Genomic DNA, 23,945 nt, shown 5'->3' on the forward strand with positions numbered 1-23,945 from the left:
CCTGGAGAATCCCAATGGACAGAGGAGCCTGGCAGGCTACAGTTCATGGGGTCGCAGAGTCGGACACGACTGAGAGACTAAGCACATGCATTGTATCTGTACTGTAGCACTTATCTTTTTGCATTATGGTTGCTTTTAAAATTGTCTTACTTATCAGGCCAATAATTCTCAAGTGGGTGTTATTTTGCATCCCCATTCCCAGGGTGCCAATATCAAGAGACTGAAAGGACAAAAGTGGTGCTTCTGGCATCTAAGTGGTAGAGGCCAGGGATGCTGCAGAGTGCACTACAAAGCAAGGGCAGCCTCTGTGACAAAGAATACTGCCCCAAGATGTTAGTCGTGCTTTCAGTAGGAAACCATGCTTTAGACTCAAATTCTGCAGAAAGTGCTTGCTGCTCAGTCATGTTCGATTCTTTGTGACTCTGTGGACTATAGCCCGTCAGGTTCCTCTGTCCGTAGGATTCTCCAGGCAAGAACACTGGAGTAGGTTGCCATTTCTTTCTCCAGGGCATCTCCCTGGCCCAAAGACTGAACCCAGGTCTCCCACACTGCAGGCAGATTCTTTACCGTCCAAGCCACAGAGAAGCAGGTAGTGATGCCAAAAATCCAGTCTCTGTGCATTGGTGCTGAATTGAATCTCACAGACAGAGTTTTGGGTGAAGCAGACTATTGCCTAGAAAATCCCATGGATGGAGGAGCCTGGTAGGCTGCAGTCCATGGGGTCGCTAAGGGTCGGACACGACTGAGCGACTTCACTTTCACACATTGGAGAAGGAAATGGCAACCCACTCCAGTGTTCTTGCCTGGAGAATCCCAGGGACGGGGGAGCCTGGTGGGCCTCCGTCTATGGGGTCACACAGAGTCAGACACGACTGAAGTGACTTAGCAGCAGCAGCAGCAGACAAGAATGTGCAGTACCAGTGGTATAGTGATGAACATCGCTGCCTTCCAAGCAATTGACCTGGGTTCATTTTCCAACCAATGCATAGTATTCTGGGGCTTCCCAGATGACTCAGTGGTAAAGGATCCACCAGTCAATGCAAGAGAAACTGGTTTGCTCCCTAAGCTGGGAAGATCTCCTGGAATACGAAATGGCAACCCACTCCAGTATTCTTGCCTGGAGAATTCCATGGACATAGGAGCCTGGAGGCCTACAGTGCATGGGGTCACAAAGAACTGGACACGACTGATCTAACACACACACACATTGTGGCTTTTGTGTGGCATTAACATTAGGCAAGAATAGCTTTACTGCTTTGCCAGACAATGAGAGGCACAGTGGACTCGTGCTCTCAAAAACTGTGTGGCCCAACCCGGGGGATTTGGTGAGGAGTTTTATAGGAATTTATAGGTATATATATGTATAAACTATATACCTAGTTTTATAGGTAAAGAGTCAGCCTGCAATGTAGGAGACCTGGGTTCTATCCCTGGGTCAGGAGGATCCCTTGGAGAAGGAAATGGCAACCCACTCCAGTATTCTTGCCTGGAAAAGCCCATGGATGGAGGAGTCTAGCAGGTTACAATCCAAAAAGACAAACTGAGCGGCTTCATTTTCCCTTTCACTTTATAGGAATGGTTCAAGGGCAGGGCTCTTGATAAGGATCAAGTTATGTTCAGGGCCACATTCCTTTATTCTGACCCCAGGTGGTCTCTTGATGAGCTTCTGTGGTTCTCAAGGTTATCAAATCTCTCTGAAGTGAAGAATACTTCATCAGGTAATAAACATTTTCCATTTGTTGAGGGTTTTATTTCTTCAGAAGAGCTCAAGGATATTATTATGTGTATCTCTTGAGTCAGAACCAGAACTCTGCCCCAAGGCTGCCCTGTTGTCTCTTGACTGCTCCTCCCTTGTCTCTGCACCCCCTCCCTTCCCTAATTAGCAACTGTTTGAACCTTCCCATTTCGGACTCTTTTGTTGACCATGATGGCTACTCCATTTCTTCTAAGGGATTCCTGCCCACAGTAGTAGATATAATGGTCATCTGAGTTAAATTCACCCATTCCAGTCCATTTTAATTCACTGATTCTTAGAATGTCTATATTCACTCTTGCCATCTCCTGTTTGACCACTTCCAATTTGCCTTGATTCATGGACCTAACATTCCAGGTTCCTATGCAATACTGCTCTTTACAGCGCCGGACCTTGCTTCTATCACTGGTCACATCCACAACTGGGTATTGGTTTTGCTTTGGCTCCATCCCTTTATTCCTTCTAGAGTTACTTAAATTGAAGAAAGTAGGGAAAACCACTAGACCATTCAGATATGACCTCAATCAAATCCCTTATGATTATGCAGTGGAAGTGAGAAATAGATTTAAGGGACTAGATCTGATTGATAGAGTGCCTGATGAACTCTGGACGGAGGTTCGTGACATTGTACAGGAGACAGGGACCAAGACCATCCCCATGGAAAAGAAATGCAAAAGAGCGAAATGGCTGTCTGAGGAGGCCTTACAAATAGCTGTAAAAAGAAGAGAGGCGAAAAGCAAAGGAGAAAAGGAAAGATATAAGCATCTGAATGCAGAGTTCCAAAGAATAGCAAGGAGAGATAAGAAAGCCTTCCTCAGTGATCAATGCAAAGAAATAGAGGAAAACAACAGAATAGGAAAAACAAGAGACCTCTTCAAGAAAATTAGAGATTCCAAGGGAACTTTTCATGCAAATATGGGCTCGATAAAGGACAGAAATGGTATGGACCTAACAGAAGCAGAAGATATTAAGAAGAGGTGGCAGGAATACACAGAAGAACTGTACAAAAAAGATCTTCCCGACCAAGATAGTCACGATAATGTGATCACTGACCTAGAGCCAGACATCTTGGAATGTGAAGTCAAGTGGGCCTTAGAAAGCATCACTACGAACAAAGCTAGTGGAGGTGATGGAATTCCAGTTGAGCTATTTCAAGTCTTGAAAGATGATGCTGTGAAAGTGCTGCACTCAATATGCCAGCAGATTTGGAAAACTCAGCAGTGGCCACACTACTGGAAGAGGTCAGTCTTCATTCCAATCCCAAAGAAAGGCAATGCCAAAGAATGCTCAAACTACCGCACAATTGCACTCATCTCACACGCTAGTAAAGTCATGCTCAAAATTCTCCAAGCCAGGCTTCAGCAGTATGTAAACCGTGAACTCCCAGATGTTCAAGCAGGTTTTAGAAAAGGCAGAGGCACCAGAGATCAAATTGCCAACATCCGCTGGATCATGGAGAAAGCAAGAGAGTTCCAGAAAAACATCTATTTCTGCTTCATTGACTATGCCAAAGCCTTTGACTGTGTGGATCACAATAAACTGTGGAACATTCTGAAAGAGATGGGAATACCAGACCACCTGACCTGCCTCTTGAGAAACCTGTATGCAGGTCAGGAAGCAACAGTTAGAACCGGTCATGGAACAACAGACTGGTTCCAAATAGGAAAAGGTGTACGTCAAGGTTGTATATTGTCACCTTGCTTATTTAACTTATATGCAGAGTACATCATGAGGAACGCTGGGCTGGAAGAAGCACAAGCTGGAATCAAGATTGCTGGGAGAAATATCAATAACCTTAGATATGCAGATGACACTACCCTTATGGCAGAAAGTGAAGAGGAACTCAAAAGCCTCTTGATGAAAGTGAAAGAGGAGAGTGAAAAGGTTGGCTTGAAGCTCAACATTCAGAAAACAAAGATCATGGCATCTGGTCCCATCACTTCATGGGAAATAGATGGAAAAACAATGGAAACAGTGTCAGACTTTGTTTTTTTGGGCTCCAAAATCACTGCAGATGCTGATTGCAGCCATGAAATTAAAAGACGCTTGCTCCTTGGCAGGAAAGTTATGACCAACCTTGATAGTATATTAAAAAGCAGAGACATTACTTTGCCGACCAAGGTCCGTCTAGTCAAGGCAATGGTTTTTCCCGTGGTCATGTATGGATGTGAGAGTTGGACTGTGAAGAAAGCTGATCGCCGAAGAATCGATGCTTTTGAACTGTGGTGTTGGAGAAGACTCTTGAGAGTCCCTTATACTGCAAGGAGATCCAACCAGTCCATTCTAAAGGAGATCAATCCTGGATGTTCATTGGAGGGACTGATGCTAAAGCTGAAACTCCAATACTTTGGCCACCTCATGAGACGAGTTGACTCACTGGAAAAGACTCTGATGCTGGGAAAGGTTGGGGGCGGGAGGAGAAGGGGACGACGGAGAATGAGATGGCTGGATGGCATCACCGACTCTGTAGACATGAGTTTGAGTGTACTCCGGGAGTTGGTGATGGACAGGGAGGCCTGGCGTGCTGTGATTCATGGGGTCGCGGAGAGTTGGACACGACTGAGCGACTGAACTGAACTGAACTGAGAGTTACTTCTCCACTGATCTCCAGTAACATACTGGGCACCTACCGACCTGGGGAATTCCTCATTCAGTATCCTATCATTTTGCCCTTTGATACTGTTCATGGGGTTCTCAAGGCAAGTATACTGAAGTGGTTTGCCATTCCCTTCTCCAGTGGACCACATTCAGCTGTGGTCCATGTGATCAGATCAACTAGTTTCCTGTGATTATGATTTCAGTGTGTCTGCCCTCTGATGCACCCTCGCAATACCTACCATCTTATTTGGGTTTCTCTTACCTTGGTCGTGGAAAATCTCTTCACAGCCACTCCAGCAAAGTGCAGCCGCTGTACCTTACCTTGGACGAGGGGTATCTCCTCAAGGCCGCCCCTCGTGACCTTGAACGTGGAGTAGCTCCTCTCGGCCCTCCTGTGCCCGCCCTGCCACCGCCTATTGGATGTGGGGTAGCTCCTCTCGGCCGCCGGCTCTGGCCTCAGGCGTGGGGTAGCTCCTCTCCGCCGCCTCTTTGCCTGGTTGGTTGCACCGGGGCCGGCGTCTCTCACGTCTGCGCCGCCGGGGCCGGCGTCTCTCGCGTCTGCACCACTGGCGCCCTCTTCCAACAACACAAGAGAAGACTCTACACATGGACATCACCAGATGATCAACACCGAAATCAGATGGATTATATTCTTTGCAGCCAAAGATGGAGAGGCTCTATACAGTTAGCAAAAACAAGACCAGGAGCTGACTTGGCTCAGATCATGAACTCCTTATTGCCAAATTGAGACTTAAATTGAAGAAAGCAGGGAAAACCACTAGAACATTCAGATATGACCTAAATCAAATCCCTTATGATTATACAGTGGAAGTGAGGAATAGATTTAAGGGACTAGATCTCATAGATAGAATGCCTGATGAACTCTGGACGGAGGTTCGTGATATTGTACAGGAGACAGGGACCATGGAAAAGAAATGCAAAAAAGCAAAATGGCTGTCTGAGGAGGCCTTACAAATAGCTGTGAAAAGAAGAGAAGCGAAAAGCAAAGGAGAAAAGGAAAGATATACCCATTTGAATGCAGAGTTCCAAAGAATAGCAAGGAGAGATAAGAAAGCCTTCCTCAGTGATCAATGCAAAGAAATAGAGGAAAACAACAGAATAGGAAAAACAAGAGATCTCTTCAAGAAAATTCGAGATTCCAAGGGAACATTTCATGCAAAGATGGGCTCGATAAAGGACAGAAATGGTATGGACCTAACAGAAGCAGAAGATATTAAGAAGAGGTGGCAAAAATACACAGAAGAACTGTACAAAAGAGATCTTCATGACCAAGATAGTCACGATAACATGATCACTGACCTAGAGCCAGACATCTTGGAATGTGAAGTCAAGTGGGCCTTAGAAAGCATCACTACGAACAAAGCTAGTGGTGGTGATGGAATTCCAGTTGAGCTATTTCAAATCTTGAAAGATGATGCTGTGAAAGTGCTGCACTTAATATGCCCTCAAATTTGGAAAACTCAGCAGTGGCCACAGGACTGGAAAAGGTCAGTCTTCATTCCAGTCCCAAAGAAAGGTAATGCCAAAGAATGCTCAAACTACCGCACAATTGCACTCATCTCACACGCTAGTAAAGACATGCTCAAAATTCTCCAAGCCAGGCTTCAGCAATATGTTAACCGTGAACTCCCAGATGTTCAAGCAGGTTTTAGAAAATGCAGAGGCACCAGAGATCAAATTGCCAACATCTGCTGGATCATGGAGAAAGCAAGAGAGTTCCAGAAGAGCGTCTATTTCTGCTTCATTGACTATGCCAAAGCCTTTGACTGTGTGGATCACAATAAACTGTGGAACATTCTGAAAGAGATGGGAATCCCAGACCACCTGACCTGCCTCTTGAGAAACCTGTATGCAGGTCAGGAAGCAACAGTCAGAACTGTACATGGAACAACAGACTGGTTCCAAATAGGAAAAGGAGTACATCAAGGCTGTATATTGTCACCTTGCTTATTTAACTTATATGCAGAGTACATCATGAGGAATGCTGGGCTGGAAGAAGCACAAGCTGGAATCAAGATTGCTGGGAGAAATATCAATAACCTCAGATATGCAGATGACACCACCCTTATGGCAGAAAGTGAAGAGGAACTCCAAAGCCTCTTGACGAAAGTGAAAGAGGAGAGTGAAAAGGTTGGCTTGAAGCTCAACATTCAGAAAACAAAGATCATGGCATCTGGTCCCATCACTTCATGGGAAATAGATGGAAAAACAGTGGAAACAGTGTCAGACTTTATTTTTTGGGGCTCCAAAATCACTTCAGATACTGATTGCAGCCATGAAATTAAAAGACGCTTACTCCTTGGAAGGAAAGTTATGACCAACCTTGACAATATATTAAAAAGCAGAGACACTACTTTGCCAACCAAGGTCCATCTAGTCAAGGCTATGGTTTTTCCCGTGGTCATGTATGGATGTGAGAGTTGGACTGTGAAGAAAGCTGATCGCTGAAGAATTGATGCTTTTGAACTGTGGTGCTGGAGAAGACTCTTGAGAGTCCCTTATACCGCAAGGAGATCCAACCAGTCCATTCTAAGGGAGATCGATTCTGGATGTTCATTGGAAGGACTGATGCTAAAGCGGAAACTGCAATACTTTGGCCACCTCATGCGACGAGTTAACTCACTGGAAAAGACTCTGATGCTGGGAAAGGTTGGGGGTGGTAGGAGAAGGGGACGACCGAGAATGAGATGGCTGGATGGCATCACCAACTCTGTGGACATGAGTTTGAGTGTACTCCGGGAGTTGGTGATGGACAGGGAGGCCTGGCGTGCTGTGATTCATGGGGTTGCGGAGAGTCGGACATGACTGAGCGACTGAACTGAACTGAAATGAACCTTCCCATTGGAACTCAGGGAAGGTCATGCAGGCTGAAGGCTAGTCCGTTCAAACAAGAAACGGGGGACCCAGAAAGGATTTCACACTCAGGAGCCTCACAGGGTCCTGCTCAGTTTCAGTAGCAACCACATCTGTTTACTTTGTCTTCAGTGTCTAGTGCTGTGGTTGTTATATGAGTGGTTGTTATATGAATCTTGATGTTAATTGGTGGAGTGTATCAATCTAGACTGAAAGAATAGCCATGACCTTGTAGGGATTTCATCACTCTCTTTAGTTAACATGTGGGTTGCTGCTGGGATATCTTAAGTATATAGCTACCAGCTACCTGCCCGAAGTAATAGGTATGTTAAACTGGAACTCTGAAAGGGACACCAGAGAAAAGTAGCCATAAGATTATAGACATCATATAGATACTAAAATTTCTCATTTAGGTTTCTTAATCAAAAGTACCTGCTAACTTTCACTTAGCAGACAAAACATTGCATTTTTATCTGAATTAAAGATGATGCTATGAAAGTGCTGCACTCAATATGCCAGCAAATTTGGAAAACTCAGCAGTGGCCACAGGACTGGAAAAGGTCAGTCTTCATTCCAATCCCAAAGAAAGGCAATGGCAAAGAATGCTCAAACTACCGCACAATTGCACTCATCTCACACGCTAGTAAAGTAATGCTCAAAATTCTCCAAGCCAAACTTCAGCAATATGTGAACTGTGAACTTCCAGATGTTCAAGCTGGTTTTAGAAAAGTCAGAGGAACCAGAGATCAAATTGCCAACATCTGCTGGATCATGGAAAAAGCAAGGGAGTTCCAGAAAAACATCTGTTTCTGCTTCATTGACTATGCCAAAGCCTCTGACTGTGTGGATCACGATAAACTGTGGAAAATTCTGAAAGACATGGGAATCCCAGACCACCTGACATGCCTCTTGATAAACCTGTATGCAAGTCAGGAAGTAACAGTTAGAACTGTACATGGAACAACAGACTGGTTCCAAATAGGAAAAGGAATACATCAAGGTTGTATATTGTCATCCTGCTTATTTAACTTATATGCAGAGTACATCATGAGAAATGCTGGGCTGGAAGAAGCACAGACTGGAATCAAGGTTGCCGGGAGAAATATCAATAACCTCAGATATGCAGATGACACCACCCTTATGGCAGAAAGTGAAGAGGAACTCAAAAGCCTCTTGATGAAAGTGAAAGAGGAGAGTGAAAAAGTTGGTTTGAAGCTTAACATTCAGATAACTAAGATCATGGTATCTGGTCCCCTACATCATGGGAAATAGATGGGTAAACAGTGGAAACAGTGTCAGACTATTTTTTTGGGTTCCAAAATCACTGCAAATGGTGGTTGCAGCCATGAAATTAAAAGATGCTTACTCCTTGGAAGGACAGTTATGACCAACCTAGATAGCATATTAAAAAGCAGAGACATTACTTTGCCAGCAAAGGTCCATCTAGTCAAGGCTATGGTTGTCCCAGTGGTCATGTATGGATGTGAGATTTGGACTGAAGAAAGCTGATCGCCAAAGAATTGATGCTTTTGAACTGTGGTGCTGGAGAAGACTCTTGAGAGTCCCTTGGACTGCAAGGAGATCCAACCAGTCCATCCTAAAGGAGATCAGTCCTGGGTGTTCATTGGAAGGACTGATGCTAAAGCTGAAACTCTAATACTTTGGCCACCTCATGTGACGAGCTAACTCATTGGAAAAGACTGATGCTGGGAGGGATTGGGGGTGGGAGCAGAAGGGGACGACAGAGAATGAGATGGCTGGATGGCATCACCGACTCGACGGAGGTGGGTTTGAATAAACACCCTGAGCTGGTGATGGACAGGGAGGCCTGGCGTGCTGTGATTCATGGGGTCGCAAAGAGTCAGACACGACTGAGCGACTGAAGTGAACTGCACTGAAATTGTGAGAGAATGTGAGATTAAACTGTCTTTGGCCGTTTTGTGAAATGGAAATGTGTGAGGGCATATCAGCAAGATTGCTTTAAGTGATTTATCTATTTATCTTTATCTGTTTTGCATCTGATAGCTGCCACTTTTTAATGAGAGATATAGCACTCTTTGAGGAGCTTGGAAAAAAAAAAAAAAGAACTGAGAAAGCCAGCCTGGCATTGCAGGCAAGAATTCTACTCTGAGATTTGGGAAACCCATTTTCTAATTGTTGGATGAGATGGGGCTCCTTCCTTAATCAGACAAACTGATTGATATACACTGTGTGCTGTGAAAAACTGAAGAGTTACCTGAGAAATCAATTACGGTATCGGAAGACAAATCTTTGCATCTTCCCTTCCTGTCCTCATCTCAACTCTCTTGGATTTTTTGTTCACCTGAGTCAGTAATGTCTTTCAACAGGAAGTGAAAAGCTCAGTATGAGATCATTACTTTGGTATTTCCTGTTGTACCTTGTGTTAGTTTGTTAGGGCTGCTGTAACAAAGTACCAGAGACTGGGGTTTTAACAATGGAAATTTATTTTCTCACAGTACTGGAGACTTGAAGTCTGAGATCAAGGTGTCTGCAGCTTAAGTTTTTTTTGAGGCCATTCTCTCTGGCTTGTGTAAAATAAACAGCCTTCTTCTTTCTCATAATCTTTCTTGTGCTTTTTCATATCTAATTTCTTCTTCTTTAAAGACACTAGTCATAATGGATAGGGCCCACCTTAATGACTTCACTTAACCTTAATTATTTCTTTAAAGATTCTGTCTCCAAATACAGTTGCATTCTGAGTCACTCGAGGTTAATACCTCAGTATATGAATTCTTTTTGGGGAGAGGAAGGCATAAGTTTGCTCATATCACATCCCTATAGGGCTCAACACCAAGTAGGTGCTCAACAAAAACTTGCTTTTTGACAGTGTGGTCTGTTGTTTGAAGTAGGATGTGGTGGCTGACCCCGGAGCACAAAGAGACAAAGGTCAGCCTGGCTGGTGTGATTCTCAGCTTACAAAGTCTACCCTGGCTCAGGTCACCACATATGGAAACCTGGCCCAGTGCCTGAAGACCCTGCCCCTGGAGTCACTGAGTTTAAGAAGCCAAACTTGGGATAATTAGATTATACTTAATATTGGAGAAGGAAATGGTAACCAACTCTAGCATTGTGGCCTGGGAAATCCCATGGATAAAGGAGCCTGGCAGGCTAAAGTCCATGGGGTCTCAAGAGTCGAACATGTCTTAGCAACTGAACAACCACCACCACCAACGTTGGTTGATTTGTTGGTTCTTCTCTTTGTTTCTTTGCTCTCCACTTGGCAGGTGTGATTAATCACAAGGAAAAGAAGGCAACGGGAGGGTATGGACAGCTCTGGAGAAGGGGTTCCAGTGGGAAAGCTGTTCCAGGAGAAACTGTCTGATTAGGAAGGAAGAGAGGGGCTGCTGAATGCCCAGCTGGGTGGTGGTAAACCTGGTCTAATGCTTGTTTACCTGTAGGTGGGAGAGAGGGACACCCTAACCCTAACCCTAACCCTAACCCTAACCCAGGTGACTTGACCTTAGCATCAGTCTGGCTTCTGCACAGAGAACAAAAGAACTTGAATCCATAACCCATAAATTAATAGTTAATCCCACAAGGTGTAAGTCTCATGGGAGAAACAGATGAACAACCAGTGAGCACATTACATACTGAAGGTCTTTCTCAATTTTATTAGTATTTTAGCAGGGAACTTCTAGAGTCACTACAAAGAATTAAAATAACACTCTAATGATAGGTCTCTAGACTCTGCATCAGAGTCAAAGGCTTACTTAGAAAAGAGGTATGTTTTGGCTGCAGATGCATCTCTGGAGGCCCCACTTAGCTCAGTGTGTATAAGTAAGTAGCATCTTTCTTCTCTGACTCCCCATCAGTGTGGGGTAGACATGGCAGGTCTGCCGCATCTGGCTTCCTCATTTCAGCCAGGACCTCCCTTCCTTGACATGCCAAATGAAGGTGACTGAAATAGAAACCATTCATGCTGCTGGGGGATCTCCCTCTCCTGGCAGTTAGTTCTAGGTGCTCAGTTTGATTAAAATCATTAGTGAGGTGTGTTCACTACTGATTTCATTACCCATGCGTAGGACTGAAAGAAGGAGTCTGTCTCCAACACTTACCCCCCATCTCTCTGACTAGCATAGGAAACCACAGCTATCGGCTTTGAATTTTTCACTGCTTTATTAGTAAAGTTTTAGGATCCATGTCTCGTTCTCCTTTTTCATGGCCTTGTATTTGAATTATGTTATAAAGAGGACTGATGCTAAAGTTAAAACTTCAATACTTTGGCCACCTAATGTAAAGAGGTGGCTCATTAGAAAAGACCCTGATGCCAGAAAAGATGGATGGCAAGAGGAGAAGCGGGCAACAGAGGATGAGATGGTTAGATAGCATCACTGACTCAACCAACATGAGTCTGAGCAAACTCCAGGAGATAGTGAAGGACAAGGAAGAGCCTGGCGTGCTGCAGTTCATGGGGTCACAAAGAGTCAGACACAACTTAGTGACTAAACAACATAAATAGTCTTTAAAATGGTGAAAATTGCATGAGTCTTAAAGATCACTCAGATGTTAAAGGATTTTCAAATGGCAAGTCTGTGTAAGCCTGAATTCATCTATAAAACGATGTTTTCTCCTAGGCAATAAATCCATCTGTTCATGCTTCAGATGCCTCTCCTGAAGAACTTTACTATCAAGAAGGGGGAAAAAATCACAATCAGTAACCTGCTGATTGGATGCCAGTTTCATGGTAGAGTTAGAGACAAACATTTTGCCTGCATTCATCTCACCCCAACCTAGGGTTAAGCATCCTTTTTGCTGTTCTACAGGTGAGGATTGAGATTTAATGAGTTTAAGTAAATTGCCAAGGGGCTTCCCAGGTGGCGCTAGTGGTAAAGAACCCACCTCCCAATGCAGGAGACTAAGAGACATGGGTTCAATCCCCGGTTTGGGAAGATCCCCTGGAGTAGAAAATGGTAACTCATTCCGGTATTCTTGCCTGAAGAAACTCATGGACAGAGGAGCCTGATGGGCTATGGTCCATAGGGTCGCAAAGAGTTGGACATGACTGAAGCAACTTTGCACATACACACACAGCTATTAGATAGCAGAACTGAGATGCAATTTAGTACTGTTTGTGTCTGCTTCAAAAATTGTTTGAAGAAAGGGGAAGGGTTGGGAGATGCTCAGAAGGATGGGCAGGTGGTAGTTATGGACTGAAAATTTCATTTGCATTGTCATTTTACATTTAAGAATTACATTTACATTCATTTAAGAATGAGGGAACACTGATTTATCAAATCATCCATCTTCACTTGCCCCAAGTCTTAGTGCCAGAAGCACTCAGGAGACTGAGATGACCTTTGCAATTGGCAGTATGCATTCCCATCATTGCCTGTGGCCCAGATAGATAGTTACGGATACAAATAAACAAGTCAGTAGTAGATTCTGAAAGGACTGGGATTTTTGGATTCCATCTTTCTCATTGGTCCTTGGTTACAGTTTAGCCAATGAAGGTTGGCCATAACATACTTTGACTCCTCTTGTCCTGTGGGAATGGCAGTTGTCACTTTATTTTGTGCAAGGAAACTCCTTTCGGGGCATTGCACCTGATATAGTGGGGATATGGTCTTTTTCTACAGACTTTACACTCTAATAGTGGAAACAGTAACCATACAGTAAAGAGATAATGGCAGTGAGTGAACCTGCAACACACACACACGCACACGTTGATGCATAAACCATGATTACACCATTTTCATTTTACATGATTGTGTTAGTTATGTAATTGACAGAGGGATCATCAAACAATTTGGGTGTTTCTGCCCTGGGTCGGAAAATCCCCTGAAGAAGAGCATGCCAGCCCACTCCAGTATTCTTGCCTGGAGAAGCCCATGGATAGAGGAGTCTGATCTGCTACAGTCCATAGGGTTGTGAAGAGTTGAACACCACTGAAGCAACTTAGCATGCCAACCCAGTTTGGTAGTTTTTTTTCCCCTTACAATCAGTGTTAAAAATCCCCTTTTTCATAAGATTGACGATGTAATTTGAAGCAACACAGTACAGCTTACTCTGAGTGAACAGAGAAAATTCAAGCAACCACATTTAATCCTATCCCTGCCTTTCTTCATGACAGCCTGCAATCAAGAGGCAGCTCTAGCCAGATCTCTGACTGTGAGTGATGTAGGGGGAGACTGCTGAGAGCCAGCTTGCCTGAAGAAGGCTGCAGAGATTTGTCTAAGGGGGATGCTATGGCCTGACATCAGAAAGAACTATACCAGTTGCTGCTGTGGTTGAGAGAAGGGAAATTCTGTGTGGGGTGTGGGGTCAGGCAGAGCTTGACCTGGGCTGTAGAGGATGATTGGATTGGGAGGAAAGGCACAATTAGTGTCTGGGAGATTATTATGGGATTTTCAGAGACATACTTCTCTGAGAACTGGAACGTGCTTACAAGGAAACAGAGAGATCGGGGCCACAGGAGAGGAATTTGGGAGTAAATTTTCAGAAAACATTGAGAAATCAGGAGAGTGTAGACTTGGGTTTACCTGTAGAAACTCAAACACTGCCTAGAGCAGAATCCTGTTTTTCTGTGTATGTGATCTCATAAATCTGTAAATCTCTCTGTGCTTTAGTAAGATCAGATGCCTCGTTTATTTCTGTATCCACTGTATCAAGTGGCCTTATTTTAAAGTCTACATGTAGATGTGACCATTGCAGGTAAGAAATTTGCGGGAGCTGGTTTAATCTTCTTTTTCAGGGACTTTTTCTGACATGATGTGGCAGGCTGTGTCTGCTTTATCTTGTTTGGATCCTCAGGCAGTATGGCTTTCCTTTTCCACTTAAGTGGATTGGTTATGAAACTTAGGTTTTTGACATCAGTAACTGAGTCATCAGGAATTAAGCAGATTTGGCTTCATTGTGGATCCGTGGTTCGACTTCAGGCTTACTACTAGGGAACTGTTGCAAAACTTGATCCCAAATTAGGCTGAGCAACAGAATTTCATGGCAATATGAAAATGTAGATTCCTGGTTGTTAATTAGAAAGATTTTAATTAATAAAATGAGTCATCAGGCCGGGACCCACTAAAACATTCCCTGTATTTCCAGAACTTTGTAACTGTTAAAATGCTTATTAAACACTCAGATTTCCAACCTACTCCTGAGCCACAGAATTGAATCTCCTGGTAGAGGGACCTAGGGAGCTTCATTTGTAACAATTCTGTCACGTTGACAGTTTCCAGCCTTGTGTTATTCAGCCTAAGACCCTCCTAGTTCCCTTCTCATTTCTGGCCACCATTTACCATCATGTAACCAGCGACCCCTTTTGGAATTTAATCCACCTAAAAGCCTACATTAGTGGCCCGACACCATAGCCCTGAATTGTCAGAGAGATGTGCTTGGCAACACAATGCTACCCTTCTGGCTCTGTGAGTAGACAGGGATGAGCAATTGAGAAACACTCAGCCAGCACCCAAGGGCTCTGAGGGCCCCAGAGGTCAGAACTTCATGATGGAGGGTTAAGTCTCACCCAAGAAGTTCTCTCAGTTTTGGCTGTGTACTCTCTTTAACTTACACTAAAGGACTTTGCATCATCAGGAGGATTCAGTGAAGTAGGGGGATGCACATACAACTTGAAAATGACAACTTGATGAGCTGCTAGGATTCTAATCCAGGCCAAGATTTTGCTGTGTGTATTTTGCCTTGAATCCTTTTTCTACAGCTGGTCTAGAGAGAGTACAGTACACTTCTTAAAATTCCATGCAGACTTAGCGAACTTTCAGTAGGATCCCAGCATAGGAAGGAAAAAGATCTCAGTGTCTGGCTAGTCGTGATGCATATTCTCAACTCTCTGCCTTAATAGACACAGTGTACGCTACAGAGAGCAAAGTGTAATTTTAAGAACCTTGTAATTCTTTACAAATTAACACAGCAGATGGTGTTTATGGGAGCCACACAGTGAGGAATATTTGGGACCATGTGAGACATGTGTTGCAGGGTTTCGGCCTGCTTTCTACTTAGTTTAATTTTTAACTGTTGTGCTACCAAAAAAAAATGTATTTGCCTCATAAAGTTTTCATCAGTTCTAAGGGTGAGCAAAGGCCCCCTGAGATGGTTCCCTTATGGGTCAAAATTCCAAGCTTTTCAGGGAGAAGGGCATTTGAGAGATCCCTGACTTACCTAAGCCTGAGGAGTGCCCTGTGCTTGGACCTTGGTCAAGTGGCAGAGGCCTTGGGACTTTGGTGCTGGGGGTGGGAGCAGCCTGGCTTTCTAGTCTGGCTTGGAGGTGGGTTTGAAAATTTGAGATAGAGACCAAGGCTTGACAAAGAAAACAGGTTAGCAATGAGGCTAGCACCTCTAGACTGGAGTTTGCTAATTTATAAGTAGTTAAAATGTTTCTTTAGTTATTTTAATTAAAAATAAAATGTTATTCTCTGTTAGTTCCCCTGGAGTGATAAGAAGTAAAGTGACCAGGACCTGTGTGGTTACTTTCCAAACAGTGCTGGTCTTTTGGAGAAAAGTGTGACAAGGAGAAGAAAGTGTCATGATATAGATTGGGGGTGGGGTTGCTGAGAGGATGGGGAAAAGTGGTTCTCACATGTTTTGCAAGGACCGAGAGAGGTGAGATTTGATTTGGGCAGAAAGAGAAAAAGTGTTGGTTCTGAAGAGTGCCAGGTAATCTCTTTGGGGGGTCCCCTGGGCATTCCAGAAGTGCCAGGCACTCCCAATCTGTGGATTTTATTTTCCCAATGTCACCAGGGAAACTTCTTCATTTTGTTCTACTGTAAGATTGGCAAACAGAACGGTCCCAGGTGCTTTCTGTGATGGCCTGTTTGTCCCAGTCAGGACCTTGCTCAGCCCTTGGAAGTACCATTTTACCAAACCCATTCCTTTTTTGATGTCTAGTGGGGCTAGACATCAGCTTGGAGCTTCACCAGGGACTCAGCAATTAAGAATCCGCCTGCAATGCAGGAGCCACAAGAGACGCAGGTTCGATCCCTGGGTGGGGAAGATGCCCTGGATGAGGGCATGGCAACCCACTCCAGTATTCTTGCCTGGAGAATACCATGGACCAAGGAGCCTGGTAGGCTATAGTACACAGGATTGCAAAAGTCGGATATGACTGAAGTGACTTAACACGCATGCATGTACACGTGGACTGAATTGCCTCCGAAATTCGCATGTTGAAGCCCCCCAGTGTGATGGTATTTGGAAATGGGGCATCTTGCAGGAAATTAGGTTTAGATAAGTTATTAGAATGGGGCCCTCATGATAGGCTTAGTGCCCTTATAAAAAGAAGGGTCTAGAGAGCTTACTTGACCTCCCTTTCCACCATGTCTGTAAGCCAAGAAGAGAGAAACGGTCCCTGCAGGACCTTGATCTTGGCTTTCTAGCATCCAGAATAACAAGAAAATAAAATTCTCTTGTTTAAGCCATCCAGTTGGTGGTATTTTCTTATGTCAACCCAAGCTGACTAATACACTATCTTTAAACTCCTGTACTTCTAATTGGGAAGAAGGGACATAGAGTCATGAGAAGTTTCTGAATAGTATAGGATTATAATTATGCATTTTATATATTTGTGTTTTAGAGTGTGACATCTGAAATTCAATTAACAATGTAAGAGATTTGTACAGTATGTAATTGTTGCCTGAGTGGAAACAGGCACCCAAATAAATGATGCATGTGGCTATAGGCACTCAGTGGAGGATGGGTTGCTGTGAGATGGGAGGGCAGGGAGGTGTGATGAAGGAATTACAGTATGAACTGGCCTCTGATCTATGGGCAGATGGAGCACAGGAAGACCAAGGCTTGGGGTCCCCACCCAGATAGACGTTCCGCAAACCAGAGTAACCATCTGCTTGAGTGTTTTCCGATTTCTGTGAAGTCTCAGCAGTGTGGACCCAATTATTGATCTTCTTTTTGAAATGCTGGAAATTGCCAGACACTGGGGATCTTTTAGGTGTTGTTAGCTTTAACATTAACTGAGTGGTTTGGGGAATATGCACAGAAAAATGAAGCAGAAGCTTAAATTTCATTGAAATTTAAATCATTTATATAGTATGGGTATATACGTGTTTGTGTGTGTGTGTATAAAATCAATGGAAACTTCACTTTGCCTTGACTACTTCTATCTCAACTGTGAAGATAAAATGACATTTTTTATTTTATTTTTATTTTCTTAGCCTCCAGCATCTTTTATTTTTCCTAGAACCTGCATACAATTAACTCTAGCAGGGCAGTACTCAATACTGTTTAAGCCTCACATTTTAGATTCAGTTCAGTTCAGTTCAGTCGCTCAGTCATGTCCGACTCTCCGCGACCCCATGAATCACAGCACGCCAGGCCTCCCTGTCCATCACTAACTCCCGGAGTTCACTCAAAATCATGTCCACAGGGTCGGTGATGCCATCCAGCCATCTCATTCTCTGTCGTCCCCTTTTCCTCCCGCCCCCAACCTTTCCCAGCATCAGAGTCTTTTCCAGTGAGTCAACTCGTCGCATGAGGTGGCCAAAGTATTGCAGTTTCAGCTTTAGCATCAGTCCTTCCAATGAACACCCAGGACTGATCTCCTTTAGAATGGACTGGTTGGATCTCCTTGCAGTATAAGGGACTCTCAAGAGTCTTCTCCAACACCACAGTTCAAAAGCATCAATTCTTTGGCAATCAGCTTTCTTCACAGATTAACTACTTGTAAATGGACATCCTCATAACTTGGAAACTAAATGGCATAAGATTTATTCATTTATGTGACCATACAAAATTTTATATGCAACAAGAGCTGTTATACTATAGAATCTGACCTTACAAACTAGCTTACATATAAAACATACTCTTTTCTCATCTGTCCTAATCTAGAAAGTGTTGCACCAATGCTTAAGCTGTTATTAAAATAGATGAGTTCTCAACACAAGGTTAACAAACCTGAAGCTCCACCTTAGAAATACAAACCCATAATTTGAAAATTGTTTTACCAGAAATAGCTTATGAGCAACTCTTACCAAAGTAGTACTATAGGGAGTTACAGTGTTGACCAAAAGAAGACACAGGTTTCTCATTAAACTTTTTTTAATGGGTCTCAAATTCTGTGACAGATTTTTGGTCAAGTTGTTTTCATTAAAAAGTACAGATTTTAAAAACTAATAACTTAAACTGCCACACAGAAAACATATGGTCCACAGAAACATTCTCCTTTCCTTCTGAAGGTTTTACAATGCATTGTTATCATTAACCAGTCTTTTACTATTAGACTTAAATGACCAATTGAGACAAACAGTTCTGAGACCGTTCTTCCACCACTGATTAAGACTGGGGTGGCAGGTATTGGGGATAATATTCATTTAGCCTTCTGAGCTTTCTGGGCAGACTTGGTGACCTTGCCAGCTCCAGCTGCCTTCTTGTCCACTGCTTTGATGACACCCACAGCGACTGTCTGTCTCATGTCATGCACAGCAAAACGGCCTAGGGGAGGATAGTCAGAGAAGCTCTCGACACACATGGGCTTGCCAGGAACCATATCAACAATGGCAGCGTCACCAGATTTCAAGAATTTAGGGCCATCTTCCAGCTTCTTCCCAGATCGACGATCAATCTTCTCCTTCAGCTCAGCAAACTTGCAAGCAATGTGAGCTGTGTGACAATCCAGCACAGGTGCATATCCAGCACTGATTTGGCCTGGGTGGTTCAAAATAATCACCTGAGCTGTGAAGCCAGCAGCTTCCATGGGTGGATCATTTTTGCTGTCACCAGACACATTGCCACGACGGACATCTTTGACAGACACTTTCTTGACATTGAAGCCCACATTGTCCCCAGGAAGGGCTTCACTCAATGTTTCATGGTGCATTTCTACAGACTTCACTTCAGTTGTTACGTTGACTGGAGCAAAGGTGACCACCATACCAGGTTTGAGAACACCAGTCTCCACACGACCCACAGGGACAGTACCAATACCACCAATTTTATAGACATCCTGGAGAGGCAAACGCAAGGGTTTGTCAGTTGGGCGAGTTGGTGGCAGGATGCAATCCAGAGCTTCAAGCAGGGTGGTTCCACTGGCATTGCCATCCTTACGGGTGACTTTCCATCCCTTGAACCATGGTATGTTAGCACTTGGCTCCAGCATGTTGTCACCATTCCAGCCAGAAATTGGCACAAATGCTACTGTGTCAGGGTTGTAGCCAATTTTCTTAATGTAGGTGCTGACTTCCTTAACAATTTCTTCGTATCTCTTCTGGCTGTAGGGTGGCTCAGTGGAATCCATTTTGTTAATGCCAACAAGTAGTTGTTTCACACCCAGCGTGTAAGCCAGAGGGCATGCTCACGGGTCTGCCCGTTCTTGGAGATACCGGCTTCAAATTCACCAACACCAGCAGCAACAATCAGGACAGCACAGTCAGCCTGGGATGTGCCTGTAATCATGTTTTTGATGAAGTCTCTGTGTCCTGGGGCATCAATGATGGTAACATAGTACTTGCTGGTCTCAAATTTCCACAGGGAGATATCAGTGGTGATACCACGCTCACGTTCAGCTTTCAGCTTGTCCAAGACCCAGGCATATTTGAAGGAACTCTTTCCCATCTCGGCAGCCTCCTTCTCGAACTTGTCAATTGTTCTCTTGTCGATCCCGCCACATTTGTAGATCAGATGGCCAGTCGTGGTAGACTTCCCTGAATCTACGTGCCCAATGACAATGATGTTGATGTGGGTCTTCTCCTTTCCCATTTTGGCTTAGGTTTAACGGTGGTTTTCACGACACCTGTGTCCTGGCGGCAAACCCGTTGCGAAAAAGGAAAATGGCATTTTTTAGCAGTTTGCTCAGTTCATCGTCTCTCATAGGCTTTGAGGGCGCATGTGGTTAATTTACCATTGCTCTCAACAATCACCCAATCTTGGGAGCTTGGGAAAGGGGGCTCTGATGGAAACTGTCTGCACCTGTGTTGATAAAATAAATCAAAGAGCAAGAATTGTAACATTACACAGGTGCCAACCACTTTCTGTGGTTTTGATCAGTAAATCATGAATTAGGTGATATTTATTTTTAGGACCTCATATTTTCCAAATCATTTACCCCTTCCATACGTGCCTTCTAACCCCAGGTGCCCACATGGACCCTCTGTCCTATTCACAAATGAGTGTTTCTGGAGCACTTCTTAGGAGTTGTTTTTTTTTTTAATCACCATCATTTTATTATTTTTTATTCTTGATTTTATTGATTGGAATATAATTGCTTTCCAATGTTGTATTAGTTTCTGCTGTACATATACCCTAATAAAACCATAATTCAAAGAGATACATGTACTCAATGTTCATCACAGCGCTATTTACAGTAGTCCAGACATGGAAGCAACCTAAGTGTCCATCAACAGATGAATGGATGGAAAAGATGTGGAATATTACTCAGCCATAAAAAGGAACAGAATTGGGTCATTTGAAGTGATGTGGATGAACTTAGAGGCTATCGTACAGAGTGAAGTAAGTCATAAAGAGAAAAACAAATATCATATATTAATGCATATGTTTGGACTCTTAGGGGTTTTATGCTGAGTACTCCAGGAGAAAATCAAGGCATTCATTATCCATAGAAAACTTGGGTTCCTTTTTGCTGAAACATGAAAACTTGATAAACAATGCAGGATGGTCTATCATTAACATCTGTATTATTTGCCACAGTACCTGATAGAAGGATATGGTCAGAGGAGAGGAAGATCTTTAAGGACTAGCTAAGTACAGAAACACTCTCTGGGGGAAGATTTTGAGCTGTTCCTTGAAGCATGGGTAGAACCTGGTTAGGCAAAATGTCAAAGGGAAAATAACCCCTTTCAGCCAAGCACCAACATGAGGCAGAAGGTGTGTGAATTGTTGAGAAGGATCAAATTGACTAGAGATACAGGCAGTTACAGGAAGAAAAGCATTTATGAAGTCTTAAAATATAGGCTCAAAAGTTTACTAGAAAGTAGATATGCAGTAAGCACTAAATGGAAACTGAGAGGTGTACTGGGCCAAGGAAATGAAAGCTTGGTCTCAACAGATCATGTTAAGAATGGTGTGGTGTTAGAGATGTATTGAGTTGGCCAAAAAGTTTCTTCAGATTTTTCCATATGATGTTATAGAAAAAAACTGAATGAACTTTTTGACCAACCCAGTACATTAGCGTGGTTGGTTATCATGGGCAGAAGGATTTGAGGAACAGCAAGATTCCTAAGTTCTCTTTGATGGATAAATTCTCAAATCTACTGACTGACTGGATTTAGGGGAGAAATACAATATTAGGATTTAGAGCTCTGACAGTGATTAGTGTAGGGAAAAGCTCTCTAGTTGAAACCAAGGTCTGAGCTCCCTTGGTTCTCTGAGCTACATCCACGGGGAACTTGCTGAGGTTTTCCCTTTCCAACATGCCACCTTCAAATCATTTTGGTCTGGAAGTTTAAGGTCTCTGATTTAGTCAGACATTTTTGGTTGATAGGGACAGAGATTCGACATCAACAAACATGGGGGAATTTGTTAACTCATGACACTAGGAAATCCATTGATAGATACTAATGGATTTAGGTACAGCTAGATTCAGGAACCCATGCATTTCATTCACTGATAATAATAAAATTTGTTGAGTGCCTATTATATGCCAGGCAAAGTTCCAGGCTGCCAAGATTTAATGATAAATAAAGGAAAGACTGTACCCTCATGGAGTTTTATTTTACAAATTTAGTATATAATGAAGACTATGAACCAACTTGATTTGCCTCCAAAAGCTGACTTCCCTTACCCTTCTCTTCCCTTCTTTTGCCTTCCCTTTTGTTTCCTTTCCCTAGCATCTCATCTCTCTTCAGCCCCAAATTAATTTCTCATCTCTCTCCTTCTTCCTCTCTCTTTCCTTATTCCCCTTCCCTCCCCCTCCCTGTTCTCCTCTTTCCACTCCCCAGCTATGCTTTTTTTGTGACACCCATTTCAAAGACACCTTAACCAGCTCAAGGTGTATCTGCTGCCAGTTTATCAATCCCAGTCGAGAAAAATATGCCTCCTTCTTAATAATTTTACCAACCACCTTATAGCTGAATCTCACTGGTTTGGATGTTATCATGAGTTTATCCCTGGGCCAGAACTCCTTGGTTGAGAATTGGAAAGAAAAATTAGAGGGTTTACCAAAAGAACCCAAGAGAGGTTGCTGGGAAAATGGAAACGACAGCGATGTGTCCTGAACTCTCCAAGCCAGGCCTTCTCTGTGCATTGCCTGATATGTGTACTGACACTTCTGTGCTAGTAGGTATGGTCTGGGGGGTTCACAAAGTCATCCTGATTTTCTAACCTTATATGCTAAGTCACTTCAGTCGTGTCCGACTCTGTGTGACCCCATAGATGGAAGCCCACCAGGCTCCCCCGTCCCTGGGATTCTCCAGGCAAGAACACTGGAGTGGGTTGCCATTTCCTTCTCCAATGTGTGAAAGTGAAAAGTGAAAGTGAAGTCGCTCAGTCGGGTCCAACCCTTAGCGACCCCATGGACTGCAGCCTACCAGGCTGCTCCATCCATGGGATTTTCTAGGCTAGAGTACTGGAGTGGCTTGCCATTGCCTTCTCCGTCTAACCTTATATAGTGATGATTTTTTCCTTGAGTATTGATAATGCCTGGCAGAGCAGTGTCAGATACATTTTTGCCCTAACACATTATCATAATGTTTTTCCCTATCTTTATCCTCCCACCCCTATTTCAGAGTCCAGGGAAGCTGGAATTTTATGTGGTTAAAGGAGCCTGGTCATGGGTTTGATTTGCGGCTGATGCTAAACTTTTATCCATTCTAAAGAGATATTGCCCATTTCTTTTCTAAGAGAAATGTCCATAGGTAGTGAAAAGGAAATGTTTAGAAAGGTTCACATTCTCAGACTGTGATTTACACATAATATAAAGTGCTCAAGGTTTTTTAAATAACGGTGCTATTTGTAATAAGAATATGGTTTCTACATACAGGATCTGAAGGTAGATAGGCAACCCTCCAAACAGGATAGTGTGACCACTAGATCAATAGATAATTTTTTCTCCTCCCTCTTGTTGTCTAAATCATAGGTTTAAATGACAGGAAAATGTGTTAGAGATGGAGTGCATGGCACAGTATAGCCTTCTGCCATTCTGATGATTTTGACTTCCATCTCTTTCAAATGACAGCAATCTGAAGAGTGGGTATTTGATTAGCCGACACATTCAATATATGAGAATCACCACTATACAATATTTTGAAGATTTCTCATACATTCAATCAAGTTTGCAGGTACCATTGAGAGAAAAAACAAAGCGATAGACATTGGCCTTCTTATAGCCATTTCCAACATATTAATATCGTGCCCTGAAACTAACATGAAACTACAGATCTGATGGAAGCACTGAAATAGTAGATTTATATTCTTGGGGTCTCCATAAGTGACTCCTTGTACTAAACTATGTGTTTAAGGTAGAACGAGGGGTTGGAATGGGGAACGGCCTTTAAACAAATATTCAGTCAATTTCAGAAATTTAAAAATTACTATTCCTTATTTTTTTGTTTTATAAATCATGAAGTTGTGAAATATTCAGCATAGAATTTAAATATTTTGCATATCTCTTCAGTGTTTCAGAGGGGATGATGAATATTTAATAAAAGAGAGAGAAAAAGAAGAAAAATGAACACCCTCTTTTAATAAATAGAGGGGCTTTTATTTCCCAATAGGACAAAGGATAGTATTATTAAAAAATAAACCAAGATATTGTCTTTTTCCTGAAGCGTGATTATGGAAAATC

At 43.1% G+C, this 23,945-nt stretch overlaps 2 protein-coding genes and 1 pseudogene across 5 annotated transcripts in view; 1 reads left to right on the forward strand and 2 right to left on the reverse strand.

Annotated features, from left to right (window-relative positions):
• Positions 1–23,945, forward strand: part of CTNNA2 (catenin alpha 2) — a 1,253,094-nt gene that overhangs the window by 897,186 nt on the left and 331,963 nt on the right. The window lies entirely within an intron of this gene.
• On the reverse strand, positions 18,422–19,442 carry LOC129539613 (elongation factor 1-alpha 1 pseudogene; annotated as a pseudogene).
• LOC148776139 (elongation factor 1-alpha 1-like) lies at positions 19,469–19,903 on the reverse strand. Its single transcript, XM_088841322.1, has one exon. The coding sequence runs from the start codon at positions 19,901–19,903 to the stop codon at positions 19,469–19,471; it is 435 nt and encodes a 144-aa protein (XP_088697448.1).

Source organism: Moschus berezovskii, chromosome 11 (assembly GCF_049115385.1).
Source record: "Moschus berezovskii isolate FMDL1 chromosome 11, NW_MosBer_1.0, whole genome shotgun sequence".
Classification (NCBI taxonomy): Eukaryota; Metazoa; Chordata; class Mammalia; order Artiodactyla; family Moschidae; genus Moschus; species Moschus berezovskii.

Coding starts and splice junctions, on each gene's coding strand:
- LOC148776139 (XM_088841322.1), bottom strand. CDS start 19,903: ATGGGAAAGGAGAAGACCCACATCAACATCATTGTCATTGGGCACGTA.